We start from the raw sequence: 21,658 nt of genomic DNA on the forward strand, positions 1-21,658 counted from the left end.
CTTCCTGTTATGCTCTGATTATTTCCCTTATTGCTACTTTACTCTCTTGCCTTGTCCTCTCTCTTTAATTCATCATACCCCTCACCCCCACTATTCAGTTTAAAGCCCTCTCTACAGCCCTAGTTATATGATGTGCCAGAATACTGGTCCCAGCACGGTTCAGGTGAAGACCGATGGTACAGCCCCCACTTTCCCCAGTACTGGTGCCTATGCTCCATGAATCAAAACCCATTTCTCCCACACCAATCTTTGAGTCCTGCATTTAACTCTCTAATCTTTTGCTCGTGGCTCAGGTAATAATCCAGAGATCATTATCTTTGAGGTTCTGCTTTTTAAATTTAGCCCCTGACTGCTCATACTCTATGCAGAACCTCTTTCCTAGTCTTATCCATGTCATTGGTACCTATGTGGACCACAACAACTGGATCCTCCCCCTCCCACTGCAAGCTCCTCTCCAACCCTAGCACCGGGCAGGCATCACAGCCTTCTGGACTCTCGCTCTTGGCTGCAGAGAACAGTGTCAATCCCCCTCACTATACTGTCCCCTACTACCATGATATTCCTATTTACTTCTGCCTCGTGAATGGCTTCCTGTACCATGGTCAGTTTGCTTACCCTTTACCTTCTATGTTCTCTTGAGAGTAGCTGTGAAGAGTGAATGCATGCATGAGTGGTGAACATCTCAGGAAATGATTATTGTTCAATAAATAGTTAACCTTCTGTTTTAAACCTACAAGAAAACCTCTCTATTTATTTGGCAAGTAAAACACTCAGGAGCTAAATCATTTTAAACAAAAAACACAATTGCAGTCAGTTGGGAGGTGAACAGTGGGAACCACCCACATCCTTTACCACCAGTCCGTAACCATGGCATGATAGGAAATTTGATAAAGATATAAAAAAGGTGGAAAAAGTCACAGGCAAAATGGGTCAAAATGTCCTTCCCCTGCACTCACTGACATTTCTAACTCTTGGAAACTTACCATTTCCTCCCCACCCACTGTAGACATCTCACCCAGCACCAGAAAACAGAGCATCAACAGACCTTAATGTTTCAATGCTGTTTTAGAAAATATTCAGCCACAGTGCACTTTATTCACATGGTAAATTTAAAAATAAACACGTGCCCATTCTCATAATTGGACAGACAGACAAACATTCAAAAAGGGAAAACACAGGAGAACCAGGAGGAAGTTTCAGGAGGTAGGACAGCAGACCTCATTTTAACTCTTCAGCTGTCGAGCATATGCTTCATGTAATCGCAGCTTGTACTCTGTAACAGAGACAACATTACATCAGACTGACAGACTACCCAAAGACAGGTTCAGATAGTTCAGCAGAGAGGAGAACTGAAATTTCACCCAACAGTTAAGCAGAAACTGACCAGGAACAAAGTCATGGGATACTGCTCACTGGCCACTCCAACACCAGTGTATCACTTTAAATCAAGTCTCTCCCTTCAAGGCAAGATTGTAAATTTAAAAAGTATGTTAGCAAACACAAACTGTTAATATAAACCTGAAACAGTCCAAGTTCTTTAACATTAAATCACCTTTACACAAAAAAATGACTTCCCGTCATGCCTTTCTCTCTCCACCCATGTCTCAGAGTAACTGATATACTTGGATTGGAGAGGTAAGGTCTATACCTGAAAGTCCCAGGGAATACGCCCAGTGCCCATCACTTATAACCCAGTGTTCTTGAACCACCACACCCACCAGTCGTCCCCTGGGTTTCTTGGGGTAATCAGCGAGAATGTACAGGACAGTTTTGGTTCGAATCCATTCCTGAGGTCCTCACCATCACAGATGCCAGTCTTCAGCAAATTCAAATTCACTCCAAGTATTATCAAGAAATGGCTGAAGGCACTGGATACAGCAAAGGCTATGGGTCTGGACAACATTTCAGCTGTAGTACTGAAAAATTGTGCTCCAGAACTAGCTGCTAGTACTTCCTGTACAGCTATAACACTGGCATCTACCCGAATGTCCTGTACACAAAAAGCAGGACAAATCCAATCTGGCCAATTACTGCCCCATCAGTCTACTCTCAATCAGTAAAGTGATGAAGGCGTCGTTGACAGTGCTATCAAGCGGCACTTGCTCAGCAATAACCTGCTCAGTGACGCTCAGTTTGGGTTCCGCCAGGGCCACTCAGCTCCTGACCTCATTACAGCCTTGGTCCAAACATGGACAAAAAAAAGAGCAGAACTCAAGAGGTGAGGCGAGAGTGACTGCCCTTGACATCAAGGCAGCATTCGACCGAGTGTGACATCAAGGAGCCTTAACAAAATTGAAGTTGATGGGAATCAGGGGGAGAAACAGTCTACTAATTGGAGTTCTACTTCGTGCAAAGGAAGATGGTTGTAATTGTTGGAGGCCAAACAGCTCAGCCCCAGGACATCACTGCAGGTGTTCCTCAGGGGAAATGTCCCAGGCCCAACCATCTTCACTTGCTTCATTAATGACCTTCCCTCCATCATAAGCCCAGGGGATGTTCAGTTCCATCTGCAACTCTTCAGATACAGAAGCAATCCGTGCCCACATGCAGCAAGACCTGAACAACATTCAAGCTTGGGCTGATAAGAGGCAAGTAATATTTGTGCCACACAAGTGCCAGGCAATGACCATCTCCAACGAGAGATTTCAACCATCTCCCCTTGATATTCAGTGGCATTACCATTGCTGAATCCCCCAACATCCTGGGGTTTACCAGAAACTGAACTGGACCAGCCACGTAAAGACTGTGTCGACAAGAGCAGGTCAGAGGCTAGGAATCCTGCGGCGAGTAACTCACCTCCTGACTCCCCAAAGCCTGTCCACCATCTACAAGGCACAAGTCAGGAGTGTGATGGAATACTCTCCACTTGCCTGGATGGGTGCAGCTCCAACAACACTCAAGAAGCTCGACACTAACATGCACTCCCTCCACCACCGATGCACAGTGGACAGGGGAGACTGTAGGGCAATTTGATAGGGGTGAATGAAGCAGTGGAACAAAGTAGAGGGAAATAGTGATTCCAGTGATATAGAGAGTTTAGAACAAGGGGACATGGCTTCGAGTTGAAGAGACACAGCACAGTAATTTCAGCGTAACCCTCAGCAAGATATTTGGAAAGTCAGTGAAAACCTTCCCTCCCCCAAGCCACAGGCTGAGTAGAGGGGGGTTGAAACAGGTTCTTACCTTGCTGGTTTGACCATAGTTGAGCTGCAGCAACATTCAGGGGACTCTGCACATTTGGTTCTATTGGGGAGGGGAAGGAAGAAAAAACTTCAAGATTGGAGCAGGAGTCATCATCAAATACAGACAAGGTCCCTGCGTTCCCATCCACCACCACTTCCCAGACCAACATTTACTTGGAATTCACCAGTGATATCACCTTGTACAACACAAACTCCCCATACTGAGCTGCTACAATTGGCCACACCCCATGGGCATATATGGGCTAACCATAGCCTTCAGAGAACCACCCACCCCCTTGGTCTCCTGCGCTACAAACTGGCCCTTGGTAATAAATCCCAACTGCCTACAGAAAGGCCAAATGCACTTTCACACCATGCACGAGGGTTATCCCATTCTCTACCATACTGGACTCATCCAAAACACATATGCTCGTCATCACCAGGAACCTTCATTTCCACGCTTGCAAATTTACCTCCTCGGGCTGCAGAAAACAAACAAACAGTCACTGTTTCACTCACGGCTGTACTCAATTATTCCAATACTGGTCACCCAGCCACCATCAACGCCAACCCGCCCCGTTGGCATATGCCCCACCTAACCTCTCCCTCCTGTTCCCCAACCCATCTCCACTTGACCTTTTACATTGAAGTTTGCTACTACAGATTTCAACTCTTTGCTTCTGAATTGTTTATTGTAAAAGCTCAAAGTCTTTCTCCCCACTTGAGCCTCTGGGCAGAAGGCAACAGTATATAAATAAGCTGGTTCTTCCTTGTATTTATATAGCAGCTTTAAAACGTCCCAAAGTCACTTCACAAGTCACATAAGGAAATATTAGGACAGATGACTAAAAGCTTGGCCATAGTACGTTCTAAAGAGTGTCTTAAAAAGGAAAGAACAATTAGGAGGGAGTTCCAGAGCTTAGCTGAAATCATGACCAGTAATGGGAAAGCAATTAACTCCAGGATATGCAAGAGGCCAGAATTAGAGGGGCACATGTTTCCCCAGAGGGTTGTAGGGCTGGAGGAGGTTAAAGATAGGGAGGGGAAAGGCCATGGAGCCATTTGCAAACAAGGATAAGACTTTCTAAATTTCAGGTGTTGCTGGACCAGGAGCCAATGTAGGTCAGTAAGCACAGGGCTGATGGGTGAATGGGATTTGGCGCAAATTAGAGGATGCGGATGGCAGAGGTTTTTTTTTTTATAAAGTCTAGAGGTCAAAATGGGAGGCCAACCAGGGAAGCATTGGAATAGTCAAGTCTAGAGGTAATAACAGTGTGGATGTGGGCTTCAGCAGATGGTCCAAGGCAGGGGTGGAGTCAGGTGATGTTAGAGGAGGAAGTAGTGATCTTAGGATGGACCAGATAGGTCATAAATGACGCAAGGTTGTGACAGTCTGGTTCAGTCTCAGTCAGTTACCAGGGAGAGGGATGGAATCAGTGGGAAGGGAACAGAGTTTGTAGCAGGGACAAAATGTACCCTCTTAGGTGCACGGCTGTGCAACCCAGAAGTTCCCAGAGAGGCTGAATACAAGTCTGCTGTTGCATGCCTGGTCAAACAAAAACTTTAAAGGGCCCATGAAGTTAAATGAATAGGTCCCCCATGCCAAAAAGAAATTAGAGGGAATACTGGCAGGGACCAAAGACAATGATATAAAAGCAATATACTGCAGATGTTGGAAATACTCAGCAGGTCAGGCAGCATCTGCAGAGCGAGAAGCAGAGTTAACGTTTCAGATCTGTGACTTTTCATCAGAACAGATTTGGGTCTTCTGAATATTTAATTAGTGAAAATTTTTGCTTGTCCAATACCACAGGTCAGACAGTGACGCAAATCAGAAACCGTGGAGGGGTCAAGAGGTGGCGAGGTAGAGCTGGGTGTCAGTGTACATGTGGAAATGGGCACACTGTTTTGGGATGATGTCGTTGAGGGGTCGCACGCAGATGAGAAATAAGATGGGGCCAAGGACAGATCCATGAGGGACACCAGAGGTAATGGTGCCACACAGAAAGAGAAGCCATGGGTGGTAATTCTCTGGCTAGAAGAATGGATCCAGGCAAGTGCAGTCCCACCCACTGGATAACAGAGGAGAGGCATTGAAGGACAATGGTGTGGTCAATTGTGTCAAAGGCTGCACAGACAGAGAAGGACGAGATGGGATGGTCTTTCCTTTGTCACAATCATATAGCGTGTCATTTGACTTCGAGAGGCTGAGGACAAGGCTCCCAAACAGTATCCCATCCAGTCAATAATTCAAGTAAAAGGAAATCACCTCAACTTGAAGTTATTAAAAAAAAAGTCAAAAAGGTGGGGGCAGATAGGTTTTAATAAGGATCTTGTAGAGAGGGTTATGTCCAGAGTACAGGACCCAAACAGATGCAAATTACCATACAACACATCCTGGAAAGGCAGTAATCAGACAGATGACCCAAGAGGTTTCATTTGCCCGATGGATTCCCCAATGAACTGTACATAGCACACCAGGGACAGTTTGTTGGTCAAAATAGAACATACCCCTGACCTGCAGTGACCCCTTCCAGTACAGGACTCAAGAATAAGTATTCTTACCTCCCAGTAAACTCTGAATCGACAGCAGGATTGTCCTGACATCGTAAAGTGCTGACCATTTGTCTTTGAGAATATCCAGGCAAATATTCCCTTCTCCATCTACATTGGGATGGTAGCAGGAAGTGAGAAACTTCACGGTGGGAGGGTTGTATGGATATCCGCTGGGGAATTCCAACGAGAGCTTGTACCTCAAACCTTCGTATACCTGCAAAAGGAGACAAACCCAGAGCCCATTCATCACTGGAGGACTCCAAAAGGACTGGAGGATATATAGAAAAGGTACATAATGATTTGATTACATTTCCTTTGCTCTGTTCTAAGAAGGGGTCATTTTCTTAGATAAAATTGGGACGACCTATAGTGGATAATGCTGGAACACGGTCATGCCTAGTAAAGCCATATCATATTCCTACTTTTAAGATATGAACTTTATTCAATGTGGAATCTTTGAAATGGACTTTCCCTTTTAAACAAAAATGGACAATGTGCTACAAAATGGCATTACAGGCAGAAATGTACATTCCAGTAAAGAGCAGACTGTTGAGGGATGTCACCTCAGGAATGTTGATCAGAATTATCCAGTAACCGACCAATTTGAGGAGTTGAAACCGGAGCTTCCAGTGATCAGTGCAGATTAGTCACTGGACTCAGTGGAATGAATCAGCAGTGAGACAGCAGGAATATCCTTACCCCTTCTACCTCTGACTGACTATCAGAAACAGAGCAGGAATATCCTTACCCCTTCTACCTCTGACTGACTATCAGAAACAGAGCAGGAATATCCTTACCCCTTCTACCTCTGACTGACTATCAGAAACAGAGCAGGAATATCCTTACCCCTTCTACCTCTGACTGACTATCAGAAACAGAGCAGGAATATCCTTACCCCTTCTACCTCTGACTGACTATCAGAAACAGAGCAGGAATATCCTTACCCCTTCTACCTCTGACTGACTATCAGAAACAGAGCAGGAATATCCTTACCCCTTCTACCTCTGACTGACTATCAGAAACAGAGCAGGAATATCCTTACCCCTTCTACCTCTGACTGACTATCAGAAACAGAGCAGGAATATCCTTACCCCTTCTACCTCTGACTGACTATCAGAAACAGAGCAGGAATATCCTTACCCCTTCTACCTCTGACTGACTATCAGAAACAGAGCAGGAATATCCTTACCCCTTCTACCTCTGACTGACTATCAGAAACAGAGCAGGAATATCCTTACCCCTTCTACCTCTGACTGACTATCAGAAACAGAGCAGGAATATCCTTACCCCTTCTACCTCTGACTGACTATCAGAAACAGAGCAGGAATATCCTTACCCCTTCTACCTCTGACTGACTATCAGAAACAGAGCAGGAATATCCTTAGCCCTTATACCTCTGACCATCAGAAGCAAAGCAGAGACCTGGATCACGTACAGAAGCAGCAGGTTGGAGAGGTGGCTCGGGAAGTGCTGCTGCTACTGATCGTGCCCAATTCCAGAAGGTTCCTTTCCACTGGCACTCAATTGAAATATAAGCCACTAAAACCACATCGACCCCAACAGCTCACCGTTCCTGCAGCACCGTCAATGGTTCCAATCCACCGAAACAGATTGTCCGATTCAGGGAAGGCAGAAATTCCTTTGTGACCAGACATCTGAAAGTCAAAACAGGAAATTCTCCTTAGCAAATTAACTTCAAAAAACACAGAACTGCCCCTCCTGGGGGCAGGTAACAAAACACAGACAATATAAAGACCTGGCATGATTAGCACCAGCTGTATGCAGTGCCACAATGCACTTCACATGCAGTCTCCACTGCATCAGGACACAGTGGGTCCCACCTTCAGACTGCTGTGATAGCACTGTCTTATTCTTAATCAGACGCAATGTGTGCTATGGACTCTGCTTGTGAGTGTACAAAGAGCCCACGATGGGGGGGCATTGGGGCCATAACTAAGCTACAAAGAGGCTGATGCTTTCATACGGCCATGAAAACTGGCAAGAGCAAAGGTACCTTTGCATTCGGCTGGATACAGCTGCAATACAACAACCAGAGCCTTAGCTCACAAAGCCAGCTCAGTTCAACACAAGACCACAAAATGACTTCTACCACCAAACATGCACCCCAAGAGAGGACATCCTACTCAAAGTGGATTTAGGACAGCACCTCTGATGCACAGATCACTAGTGTTAGAGTGTAGTGGGAGGAGTGCACTGTCTTCTCTAGTTCCACTTCTCCACAGGTCACAATGTCTGTTTAAATGTTTACCCGGTTACCGATATAGTCAATCATATACTGTATTTTTTAATCCCAGAATAAAATACACCAACCAAGTTTCTTTAACAAACAAAATTAGATTATGAAACAAGACTTAACCGGTAACGAAGCAAAGCATTAACACACCGATTAAAATAAGAAAATTCCATTTTTAAAAATTCCCCAATTACACTCACACACTGGAAAAAAAACAAATTCACTCTGCAGAGGTGTGTTCCAAAAAAAACAACAAAACAACTTTCGGCAAATGCTTGCTAATTTTCGAAGAAAAAAAAGATATGGAAGGAAGTCAGTTGTCCTTTTTTGGTCTGGCATCTGGGTATACAGTGATGGTCACTAAGATCGTTTTAGAAGCCGTCCATTCTGGAGATGTCAAGAATTATTCTAGTAGGCTTTCTAGGAGAAATGTGGTATCAAGATTTTTCTGCCAGCACACACACAGGATTTTTTTCCCCAGCTTCTCAGGAGCTATACGGCACCAAAGACTTTTTGCTCTTTCACACAATCTTAGCAGGATTTCTTCAAAAAGATAGAGGTGGTGGTGAGCTGGGCAGTTTCTTTTTCCTTGACAGGAAAACACCAACTGTCTTCAAACAGTTCATCACAACTAACGGAAAAAAATGCCCAAACCACCGACCTCCATGTGGCTTCTCTAACCATCTTTCCCCAAGTCACCAAGGGTTCTGTTGTTTTCTGAGACCAAATCACAGGTGATCTCCAACACAGGTGGCTTTCAAATATCTTGTCCCGTCAGTGAACTTGGTTTAAAAAAAAACACCATGAAATCTTTTCAGATTTAACACAAATTCTCAAAATTTTTTTTAAAAGAAAGCACTTTCATAACACCAGGTAAACCCTCATTGGAGAGCAGCAGGTATCAGTGTCCTGGAGCCCTACAAACTCCCGAGGTGGGGAGTGAAAAGACCTGAACAAAAGGAACTCAGATGATACCACTGCTCAAAACCAGGGAGCAAAAGACAAAACGACTAACTCACCATTAGAGTCATCAGCTCCTGCTGCAACCTGCAACAGACAACACCAGTTAGAGAGAGAATATTAAAGCCCCCCCAAGCCAGTCCCCCTCAACCCTCACCCCCACACCACCCCCCAAACAGTCCCCCTCAACCCTCACCCTCTGACAGAATCGGACAGAGTCAGCATGGATTTACGAAAGGGATATCACACTTAACAAATCTACTAGAATTCTTCGAGAATGTAACTAGTAGAGTTGATGAGGGGGAGCCAATAGATGTGGTTTATTTGGACTTTCAGAAGGCATTCGACAAAGTCCCACATAAAAGAGATTAGTGTGCAAAATTAAAGCGCGTGGGATTGCGGGTAGTGTATTGCAATGGATAGAAAATTGGTTGGCAGACAGGAAACAAAGAGTAGGGATAAATGGGTCTTTTTTCCGAATGGCAGGCAGTGACTAGTGGGATACCGCAGGGATCGGTGCTAGGACCCCAGCTATTCACAATATATATTAATGATTTAGATGAGGGAACTAAATGTAATATGTCCAGATTTGCAGATGACACAAAACTGGGTGGGAGGGTGAGTTGTGAGGAGGATGCAGCAGAGAGGCTTCAGGGTGATTTGGACAAGTTGAGTGAGTGGGCAAATTCATGGCAGATGCAGTATAATGTGGATAAATGTGAGGTTATCCACTTTGGTAGCAAAAACAGGAAGGCAGATTATTATCTGAACGGCTATAAACTGAGAGAGGGGAATATGCAATGAGACCTGGGTGTTCTCATACACCAGTCGCTGAAGGTAAGCATGCAGGTGGAACAGGCGATAAAAAAGGCAAATGGTATGTTGGCCTTCGTAGTGTGAGGATTCAAGTACAGAAGCAGGGATGTCTTGCTGCAATTATACAGGGCCTTGGTGAGACCACACCTTGAGTATTGTGTTCAGTTTTGGTCTCCATATCTGAGGAAGGATGTTCGTGCTATAGAGGGAGTGCAGCGAAGGTTTACCAGATTGATTCCTGGGATGGCGGGACTGACATATGAGGAGAGATTGAGTCGGTTAGGATTATATTTGCTGGAGTTCAGAAGAGCGAGGGGGGATCTGATAGAAACCTATAAAATTCTAACAGGACTTGACAGGGTCGATGCAGGAAGGATGTTCCCGATGGTGGGGGAGTCCAGAAGCAGGGGTCACAGTCTAAGGATACGGAGTAAACCTTTCAGAACTGAGATGAGGAGAAATTTCTTCACCCAGAGTGGTGAGCCTGTGGAATTCGCTATCGCAGAAAGCAGTTGAGGCCAAAACATTGTATGTTTTCGAGAAGGAATTAGATATCGCTCTTGGGTTTGAAGGAATTAGATATCGCTCTTGGGTTTGAAGGAATTAGATATCGCTCTTGGGTTTGAAGGAATTAGATATCGCTCTTGGGTTTGAAGGAATCAAAGGGTGTGGGGAGAAAGCGGGAACAGGTTACTGAGTTGGATGATCAGCCACTTCATAATGAATGGTGAAACAGGCTCGAAGGAGGTTGTGGCCTACCCCTACTCTATGTTTGTAACCCTTCCCACCCACCCCCACCACACCCAATCCTCACCCACCCCCCACACCACCACCGCCCTCATTCCAGTCTCCCTCACCCACCCCCCCATCAGTCCAGTCTCCCTCACCCACCCCCCCATCAGTCCAGTCTCCCTCACCCACCCCCCCATCAGTCCAGTCTCCCTCACCCACCCCCCCATCAGTCCAGTCTCCCTCACCCACCCCCCCATCAGTCCAGTCTCCCTCACCCACCCCCCCATCAGTCCAGTCTCCCTCACCCACCCCCCATCAGTCCAGTCTCCCACACCCACCCCCCATCAGTCCAGTCTCCCACATTCCCCCTCTCAACCCTCACCCACCCCCCATCCAGTGCCGAAACTCACCGCACCACCCAATCACCCACCTCTTGGACACCGAGCCCCGGGCAATAGCAATGCTGCTCTCACTGCCTTTCCGGGCGGCTCCGGAACCAGCAGCAGCGGCGGCGGGATCCACATTCTGTGCCATGGCGAGTGCGAGACTGGGCCTCTCCCAGTCCGGGCTCTGTCCCGGTAAGTGACTGTCTCAGTTCCGTGCCGTGTCTCTCTCTCTGTCCGTCTAGTCCGGCTCTATCTGTGTGTCTCTCACCCTCTGTCTGTGTGTCTCTCAGTCTCTGTCTCTCCCTGTCTGTGTGGATCTCTGTCTCTCTGCGTGTCTCTCTCTATCTGTTTCTGGAATTCTGGCCCCGCCGCTTATTTGAATTTTACTCCCATGAACACTCCACCAATCAGGCTGTAGTTTTGATTTAATTGAGCCAATCAGCCACGGTTATTTATTTACTTGTTGCCTGGTACCGCATTACGTCACACACACTGCCGCTGACAAATAATGATTGGAACGCTGTTGTACTCGCTGTGATCCGATTGGTGCACTGAGGCACTAGCTGTGATCCGATTGGAACATTGCACTCACTGTGATTTGATTGGTGCACTGAGGCACTAGCTGTGATCCGATTGGAACATTGCACTCACTGTGATTTGATTGGTGCACTGAGGCACTAGCTGTGATCCGATTGGAACATTGCACTCACTGTGATCTGATTGGTGCACTGAGGCACTAGCTGTGATCCGATTGGAACATTGCACTCACTGTGATCTGATTGGTGCACTGAGGCAGTAGCTCTGATTGATTTCGAGGCATGGCTGTGATCCGATTGGCGACAGGGCATGGCTGAGGTACTAATGAGCACTTTGCATCTATCTTTACCAAGAAAGAAGATGCTGCCCAAGTTATCATGAAAGAAGAGATAGTTCTCTTACTGGATGAGCTAAAAATTGATAAAGAGGTAGTAGAAAAGCAAACAAAAACAAGAAATGCTGGAATCACTCAGCAGGTCTGGCAGCATCTGTGGAAAGAGAAGCAGAGTTAACGTTTCGGGTCAGTGACCCTTCTTCGGAACGTTCCGAAGAAGGGTCACTGACCCGAAACGTTAACTCTGCTTCTCTTTCCACAGATGCTGCCAGACCTGCTGAGTGATTCCAGCATTTCTCGTTTTTGTTTCAGATTTCCAGCATCCGCAGTATTTTGCTTTTATTTTAGTAGAAAAGCAGGCTGTATCTAAAAGTTGATAAGTCACCAGGACCAGATGAGATGCATCCAAGGAGACTGAGGGAAGCAAGGGCATTGGCCATAATCTTCCAATCCTCCTCAGATACAGGTGTGGTCCCAGAAAACTGGAAAATTGCAAATATTACACCCTTGTTCAAAAAAGGGAGTAAGGCTGAGCCCAGCAAATACAGGCCAGTCAGTTTAACCTCAGTAGTGAGAAAGTTTTGCAGACAATAATCCTAGGACAATATGTGCAGTCTCTTGAAAAAGTGTGGATCAATTAAGGAAAGAAAATAATGTTTAACTTTGACAAGTTTGGATTAATTAAGGAAAGCCAGCACAGATTTGTTAAAGGCAAATCATGTATGCTACCTCATCAAAACATTCTGTCAAGTTAGTTAGAGAGGGTTGATGAAGGGCTTCCAAAAGACATTTGATAAGTTGCCACATAATAGGCTTGCCAGCAAACTTGAAGGCCATGGAATATAAGGGACAGTGGCAGCATGGATAGGAAGTTGGCTGAGTGATCAGCAGCCACCACAAAGGCTCAATGGAGAAAGGCCACTCTCGAAGGCCCTCGCACCAGAGTATACCGAGGGGCTGGAAACTGTGGAAAAACGCTCAGGTTGTATGCACCAGAGAATGTTTGACACGAAATGAAAATGTACACAATAAATATAACCAGTGCAGCATCTCATGTACTGTATTGAAAGAAATTGATCTTTGTGTAATGTCAAATTTGAACTATTATGGAAGATGCTTTTACAAATTTTATGAATAGAGTAGATTTTTGGCAAAAAATGTTGGTTGAGTGACAGAAAACAGAGTGTATTGATGAACAGTTGTTTTTGGGACTGGAAGAACATATACAGTGGCATTGCCCAGGAGTCCATACAAGGTCCACTGCTTTACTGGATATATATTTATATACTTAGTAGTTGGCAGGAAAAAAGACAGAGGCGCAAGGGGAGAGCCAACTGTGCAACAGCCCCAACAAACAAATTTCTCTGCAGCACCTGTGGAAGAGCCTGTCACTCCAGAATTGGCCTTTATAGCCACTCCAGGCGCTGCTTCACAAACCACTGACCACCTCCAGGCGCGTATCCATTGTCTCTCGAGATAAGGAGGCCCAAAAGAACAAAAGAAGAATATTAATGACCTAGACTTGGGTGCACAGGGTGAGGAGGATAAAGATAAACTTCAAGAGGACATGGACAGGCAGACACGTGGCAGATCAAATTTAATGCAGAGCTTTATAGATAAGGTGTAGAGTACAATAACAAGGAAGTTATGATAAACCTGTATAAAACACTGGTTCGATCTCAACTGGAGGACTGTGTCCAGCTCTGGGCACTACACTTTCAGAATGATATGAAGGCATTAGATAGGGTGCAGAAAAGAGTCACGAGAATGGTTCCAGGGGTGAGGAACTTCAGTTACATGGATAGATTGGAGAAGCAGGGGCTGAAGACCCAGAGAAGATTTGATAGAGGTGTTCAAAATCATGAGGGGTCTGAACAGAGTACATAGGGAGAAACTGTTCCCATTGATGGAAGGATCCAGAACCAGAGGACACTGATTTAAGGTGTTAGGCAAAAGAAGCAAAAGTGACATGAGGAAAAATTGTTTTATGCAGCGAGTGGCTATGATCTGGATTGCACTGCCTGATAATGTGGCGGAGGCCTTTGACAAAGAACTGATAACTAACTAAGAGAAAAAATTTGCAGGGCTACAGGGCAAAGGTCAGGGAGTGGGACTAGGTGAGTTGCTCTTGTAGAGAGTCACGATGGGCTGAATAGCCTCCTTCTGTGCTGTAACTACTCTATAATTCTAAGTGTGAAGTCTTACATTTTGGTAGGATGGGACCCGACGTGTCAGGTTCGGATCGGGTCGGGCCCATCTTCCGGGGCCGGCTTTCGGGCTGAGTCGGACACACAGGGTAAGTGCTCTGTTGGTAAGTATTTGAATTTTAAAAAAAAAACTTACCTGAGCTGGGAGTCCTGGATGAAACCATGTCTGCGCACTGAGCGAGTGACGTCACTCTGATGTCATCACGCATGCGCTGCAGCTTCTTGCAGGTGCGGTATCAGGAAGGTGAGTAAACGGATGGTCGGGTCGGGCTCTGGTCGGGTCGAGTAGTGGCGGGTTCGGGTCAGGTCAGGCTCAGGGCAAAATAAGAGGGACTCGGGCCGGGTCGGGCTCAGGTCTGCTGTAGTTCGGTCGGGTTCTTTTTTCCAACCTAAAGCAGGCCTCGAGGATGAGGAGAGGCAATATAAAATAAAGGGTTGTGCAGGAATAGAAAAACCTGGGGATATTTTCATCCAGAGGGTGATGATGGTCTGGAACTCACTGCCTGAAAGGATAATTGATGCAGAGACCTTCAACTGATTCAAAAGGAGTTTGGATATGCACCTCAAGTGCTGTAAACTGCAAGGCTACGGACCAAATGCTGGAAGGTGGGATTAGAATAGGTGGATCGTTTTTCAGCCAGCACAGACACAATGGGCCAGTGGCCTCTTTCTGTGCCTTAAACATTCTATGATCCTATATGTGCACATATCATTGAAGGTGGAAGGGCAGATCAAGAAAGCGGTTGAAAAGGACTTTATAAATAGAAGCTTTGAGTAAAAAAGCAAGGAAGTAATGATGAACCTTTATAAGTCTCTGGTTCGGCCTCAACTGGAGTATTGTGCCCAATTCCAGGCACCACACTTTAGAAAGGATATGAAGGCTTTAGAGAGGATTCAGAAAAGATTTCTAATAATAATTCCAGGGATGAGGGACTTCAGTTATGTGGCTTGATTGGAGAAGCTGGTACTGGCAGAGGAAATTTAATAGAGGTGCTCAAAATCACGAGGGGTCAGGACAGAGTAGATGAGAGAGAAAGCGTTTCCGTTGGTGGAAGGATCGAGAACCTGAGGACATCGATTTAAGGTGACTGGCAAAAGAACCAGATGGGAGAGTGGGACTAGATAAGCTGCTCTTGCAGAGAGCTACACAGACACAATGGGCTGAATGGCCTCCTTCTGTGCTGTAACTATTCTATGAATTGCTGTGATCTGCTAGCCATAATCTGATTGGTACACTCACTGTTTTTTGGAGCACTGAGGCACCAACTGTGATCTGATTGGTGCGCTGAGGCACTAGATGTGATTTAATTGGAGCTCTGTGATCTGATTGGTGCGCTGAGGTACTAGCTGTGGTTTAATTGGAGCTCTGTGATCTGATTGGTGCACTGAGGCACTAGCTGTGATTTAATTGGAGCTCTGTGATCTGATTGGTGCACTGAGGCACTAGATGTGATTTAATTGGAGCTCTGTGATCTGATTGGTGCACTGAGGCACTAGCTGTGATTTAATTGGAGCTCTGTGATCTGATTGGTGCGCTGAGGCACTAGCTGTGGTTTAATTGGAGCTCTGTGATCTGATTGGTGCGCTGAGGCACCAGCTGTGATTTAATTGGAGCTCTGTGATCTGATTGGTGCGCTGAGGCACTAGCTGTGGTTTAATTGGAGCTCTGTGATCTGATTGGTGCGCTGAGGCACTAGATGTGATTTAATTGGAGCTCTGTGATCTGATTGGTGCGCTGAGGCACTAGCTGTGGTTTAATTGGAGCTCTGTGATCTGATTGGAGTGTGGAGTTAAAAACAGAAATAAATGGATATACTCAGCTGGTTAGGCAGCGTCTGTGGAGACAGAACTAAGATAATGCTTCAGGTGAAACAGCAATTTGCTTTTACTTCTTCAAATTAGTATATTGTGTATTTGCTGATTACAATGCAGTCTCCTCTACAATGGGGAGACCAAAAGCAGACTGGGTGACCGCTTTGCAGAACACCTCCATTGAGTCTGCAAGTGTGACCCTAAGCTTCTGGTCACCTGTCATTTTAAATCTCCACTTCACTCCGACCTCCTGCCGTGTTCTAATGAAGCTCACGTAAGCTCAATGAAAAGCCCCTCATCTTTCGAGTACAGCCTTCCCTACTCAAGAGAGAGTTCAACACTTTCAGATCTAACCTCTGGTCCATTTTTTTCAGATGGCAGCTGTGTTTAATGAATCTGCATTTCCCATTACCATCTCCTTTTGCCTGGTGCTATCATCCCTTTTGTCATTTAACCTCTCCTGCCTTCCCTTTTGTTTTACCCTCTCACTTTCGCTGCTATGGTACTTGCTTAAAACCAATAACATCTCCGGTTCTAACGAAAGGTCATGGTCCTCAAATGTTAACTGTTTCTCTCTCCACAGATGCACAGTATTTTCAGCATTCTCTGTTTTGATGATCTGGGGCATTGGCTGTAATCTGATTGGACCTCTGCAGTTGTTGCCAGCTATCAGTCAGGGATAGCACTGGATTCATTGAGGCAAATCCAAATATATTGACATCAAGAGCAGAGAGGAACCTGCTCTCTCACCTTTCTTACACTGCAAAAGTACAATGGAACCATACTAGATGACATTAGATATAAGAAATATGATACAGGGCTTAATTAACAAAGACATGAATTGGATCAACACAAGTAGTGTCTGAATACAGAAGATGTGAAGGAACAACTGGATGGGCTGAAGTATCAGGAGAGGTTATTTATAAAGAGGCCAGAAGCAAAAAGAGGATGCCAGAGATATGGGAGAAGTGGAGAGAGGGAGCAATGAGAGTGAAATCCTCGAACTCCACTGAACAAACATCAACCATAAGCTGGCTGCTGCTCTTGAGCAAACAGGACAATTGCTAGTGTCAGTCCCTCTCCTGGGAGACAATGAATAAGCCTGTTGGGGAGGAGGATGGAAAACATAAAATGTGTTGTACAGTATACAGTTGTGTGGTACTGCCCAATCACTACAGTGGGTCAATAGCTTAATCCAGGGAAGGCTCCCATGCCAGAAAACCATTGGGTTTGTCAACACACTGGAGTACTTGGGACTGAGTTCCATTTTTGGTCACAATCATCAAACAGTACAGCACAGAAGGCCATTCAGCCCATCAAGTCTGCAACAGCTCTTTCAAAGAGCTGTCCAGTTAATCCCATTCTGCTCTTTCCCCACATCCCAGCACTTATTTTTTGCCTTCAAGTATTTATCCAATTCTCTTTTTCAGGCTGTCACTAAATCTGTCTTCACATCCCTATCAGGCAGTACGTTTCAAACCCTAACCACTCATTGCATAAAAACGGTTTTCATCATGTCACTTCCGGTTCATTAGCCAATCACCTTAAATTTGTCCTATCAACCATTCATGCACTAGAAACAACTTCTTTGTTTACTCTATCTAAACTCTTCATAATTTTAAATACCTCTATCAAATCTCATCACCTTCTTTGCTCTAAGGAGAACAACCCCAGCTTCTCCAGTCTATCCACATAACCATAATTAATCCCTTATGCCTGGAACCATTCTAGTAATGGCAGCGTAACCTTGGTAGTAATGGAGCTGGATTTCTACCTGCCCCATCCCCATGCCTGTGACCCAGCCCCGCCGATTTCCTGCGATAGCCGCCACTTGTGCCGGGGGGAGACGCTGCTACAGGACTGGGAGGAGTAAGGGGAAGTTGTGTTAAATTTTAAAGGGCCACCTTGCTGTGCAATCGATCACATTAGGTAAGGCTTCTCTTTTAAATTTAAATTTGGCAAGTATATTGTCTGCCCAATGCCACTTCCAGAGGAAAATCACGGCAATGGTGGCAGGCAGAACTGGTCAGCATTCAAGTCTAGAATGGACAAGTGGGGAAAGAAAAAGTGGTTGAAAGTATGTAAGAACAAGATGGATAAATGTGATTAGGAATATTTGCTCACACGGGAGAGAAAATGCCAATACGGAGTAGTTCGGCCGAATACCCTGTTCCCATATTTCTAGTCAAGAGGTCTATTTGTTTCATAGGAGCAAGCCATCATTTTCAGCACTCGGCTGCTTCAATCCAATTATGTTGGAAATCTCACCCCCTACTGCTGTTACCTCAGGTAAGACAGCTGGTGAAAGCAGTCAATGGATTATCCTGCAAGGCGGCAGGAAGGGGGAGAGGTAGGGGGTAGAGACACATAACTATGTGTGGGGGACGATTTTAGCCCGAGTGGGTTGTTTTAAGCTGGTGAACTGAAGCAGTGAGTCTGTGACCCCTTAATCCTGGGCCACCAAATGGCTGCATTATGCAACTTGTACCACACTGACCCAGCTTGTACCACAGATTAAAGCCTGGCTCGGGTATAAAACTAAAACCCGACCTGACCACAGCCAACCCGAGCTCTTTAATTATTTTTCGCGCCTGACCCGACACGAACATCCTTCATCCGTTCCAGCAGCGGGATATTCCTGCAGATGGAGTTGTGGGGAATCATGGGTAAGCCTGATCCCGTGACTTCCCGGAAGCAGCACTGTCCAGCCCGACCTGACCCGAGGCCGAATGCTGGACTCGGAATATAGACCCAACCTGACCCGAGCCCGACACGTAGTTGGGTTCAGGTCGGGTAGCCAAGCTTTACCACAGATACAGGAATGAATCCACAAACACACACACTTCCAAAGGGACTGCTCTCGCCAGGCAACTTTTAAACAGAACTTTAATTGATGACAAGAGCAATAAAGATCAAATTCTTCAAAGCTACAGAGCTAAATTCAAAGGCATGGTAGAACCTTGTGTTTAATTCCCCACCTTTCTGATCTACATCAGCTCAGGGGAACGTCCAATACTAACAACTTAGCTGCGTGTCTAAGCATGCACAAATTAAAAGAAAAACACAAAGCAACGACCCATTGACCATTGCTCCCTTGCCGGGAAATGTTGCACTTAAATGTAACACTAAGACAGATGTTGGCACTCCTAATAGGTTTAACAGCTTTTCTCTCAAGAAAAGAAACTAGCTTCCGAAAACTGATGCAAGAGATGGACCATTTTGGTTCATTAAGGTCACCACAGCTTGATGTTCCTGGGGTTTGCAGGTCTAGAATTAATGGTTGTAATTACACCTTATACCATTAAACATCTAGTCAGATTAGTCATTATTCCTGATGTATCGGTACAAAGCCCTTGGGCAAAGGGGGGGGATGTGGGAGGGGGGGGGGATGTGGGAGGGGGGAGGAAGTGGGGGAGGAAGGGGAAAGGGGAGGAGGGAGGGAGAACGAGGGGGCAGGGAAGGGGAAAGGGGAGGAGGGAGGGATAACGGGAGGGGCAGTGCAGGGGCAGGGGGGAGAGAGCGGGAGGGAGAGCGGGAGGGGCAGGGGAGAGCGGCAGGGGGCAACAGGAGAGGGCGGGGGCTGAGGAGAGGGCGGGAGCAACAGGAGGGGGAGGGGGAGCTACGGGAAAGGGCGGGGGGCACGCGGGTGGGGGCGGCGAGGCTGAGCAGAGGGCGGGGGGGCCGAGGAGAGCGAGAGCGGAGGGGGTGAGGGGGAGAGCGTGAGCGAGTGGGGAGAGTGCGGAGGAGGGGGAGTGAGGCAGAGAGAAGAGGGGGAGTGAGGCAGAGAGAAGGGGGGAGGGGCTTGGGGAGAGAGGGGGAAGAGGGGACCTCTCATATCTGCAACAAAATTGTAAAGCTGTTCTGAATAATAGTTCATTTTTCCACAAATAATCACCTCAGTAAATATCCCCTCCGCCCCCAGAACAGGAGTGTGTTAACTAAACACTCTACACAGGATCTGGCCGAAGTCTCAATACTGTTTACTGAAGAATGTCTTGAACTGTATTCACCACACATACACACAGGCAAGAAACCCGTAGCAGTGTCAAGGTATTGTCTGTGTGCTGTGTACAGCAATCTAAGCCTGTGCATGGATTGTGAAAGTGAATGTGTCTCCCTGGACATTTCAAAAGTCTGCTCCACTCATCCTCTTTAATGGTTTTGGCTGTGCTGCTTCAAATGGACACCATTGTTAAATCCTCGAGCCCAGGATACAATTGCATTACAACCATGCAGCACTCAAGACTCCTAGCATCCAGTATGAAACAGCTGCTGCAATTTACAAAGATCTTCTATCTCAAACAGTGGTGGAGGACAGTTTCCTCTTGACGCAGATTCCTGCAAGGCCCAATAGGACATCTCGGGAACTTTTAGACACAGGCTTTACAGATCACAGAAACAGTTGTTAATGTGACCAGCCCCACTTGTTTCACACAGTACTACAATAACCAAGTCTGTTCTCTTCAGTGCTTCACGATTGTTAGCAGTTCCTGAGCTACGTGTTACTCTCCCGAACTGGCTATCACATTCAGAAACACCAGTGATTGGAGTTTCTATCAGTTCTCAACAGAGCTAATTACATCTCCGGACAGTCAGCCGATCCTGGCAATAAAGGCTACTCTCCTGGTGCACCCTCCCTCCCCGGGTCTGCTCGACTTCCTACTCCTTCTCTGTCCGTACTGCAATCATGTATTTCTGCATCTTCTCCAGGATCCAGAAGGGAACGACAAAGGGTCGGAGTTCATCCAATCTCAGCTCAGGGGAGTCCCTGCAATACAGCGAACAAGGTGGCTTTGTGAAACATAGACTTCCTCGAGAGAGAGAGAGAGAGACACACACACACACACACAGTTCCTCCAAAGACAGACACACACGCACACACACAGATCCGAAAGAGAGAGACATACACAGAGTTCCTCCAGAGAGACACAGTTCCATACGAAGAGAAAATCACAGAGAGGTCCCAATGAAAGAGACACACACGCAGTTCCGAGAGACAGGCCCACAGAGTTCCTCGAAGGAAAGACATAAACACACAGACAAACAGTTCCTACAAAGAGATACACAGAGTTCCTGCAGAGAAAGACACACGCGCACGCTGCTCGTACCGAGAGACAGGCGCGCACGCTGCTCCTACAAGGACACGCGCACGCTGCTCCTACAGGGACACGCGCACGCTGCTCCCACAGAGGGACACACAGAGGTTCCCTACAGAGAGGGACACACAAACACAGTTCCTACAAAGACAGAGAGAGACACACGCAGAGGTTCCATCAGAGAGAGATACACAGAGTTCCTACAAAGACACACACACACACACACACACAGTTCCCAGACAGAGAGACACACACAAATTCCTCTAGGGAAAGACACAAGCACACACACACACACAAATAAACACAGTTCCTACAAAGAGAGACACACGCAGATATTCCAACAGAGATGCGCACACACACACCCAACAGAGATACACACACACACCCAACAGAGATACATACACACACACCCAACAGAGATACATACACACACACCCAACAGAGATACACACACACACAACAGAGATACACACACACCCCAACAGAGATACATACACACACACACCCAACAGAGATACACACACACACACCCAACAGAGATACACACACAGAGATACGCACACACAGAGATACGCACACACAGAGATACGCACACACAGAGATACGCACACACAGAGATACGCACACACACACCCCAACAGAGATACGCACACACACACCCCAACAGAGATACGCACACACACACCCCAACAGAGATACACACACACACACCCCAACAGAGATACACACACACACCCCAACAGAGATACGCACACACACACCCCAACAGAGATACGAACACACACA

At 46.3% G+C, this 21,658-nt stretch overlaps 1 protein-coding gene across 3 annotated transcripts in view; it reads right to left on the reverse strand.

Annotated features, from left to right (window-relative positions):
* Positions 1-744: 744 nt before the first annotated feature.
* LOC137377997 (ubiquitin-conjugating enzyme E2 C-like) overlaps positions 745-21,658 on the reverse strand; it is a 141,914-nt gene continuing 121,000 nt past the window's right edge. The window contains exons 1-6 of one of the 3 annotated variants that reach the window (XM_068048028.1): positions 10,931-11,265; positions 9,012-9,039; positions 7,307-7,393; positions 5,748-5,952; positions 3,184-3,243; positions 745-1,273 (exon numbers count right to left, since the gene is read on the reverse strand). In XM_068048028.1, coding sequence (XP_067904129.1) covers positions 1,224-1,273; positions 3,184-3,243; positions 5,748-5,952; positions 7,307-7,393; positions 9,012-9,039; positions 10,931-11,034 — 534 coding nt within the window. In that variant the 5' untranslated portion in view covers positions 11,035-11,265 and the 3' untranslated portion in view covers positions 745-1,223. Of the gene's footprint in view, positions 1,274-3,183; positions 3,244-5,747; positions 5,953-7,306; positions 7,394-9,011; positions 9,040-10,930; positions 11,266-18,645; positions 20,545-21,658 lie in introns of those variants that run through there. The other 2 variants (XM_068048026.1, XM_068048027.1) reach the window with 2 other exon arrangements.

The sequence above is a fragment of the Heterodontus francisci genome, chromosome 16, assembly GCF_036365525.1.
Source record: "Heterodontus francisci isolate sHetFra1 chromosome 16, sHetFra1.hap1, whole genome shotgun sequence".
NCBI lineage: Eukaryota > Metazoa > Chordata > Chondrichthyes > Heterodontiformes > Heterodontidae > Heterodontus > Heterodontus francisci.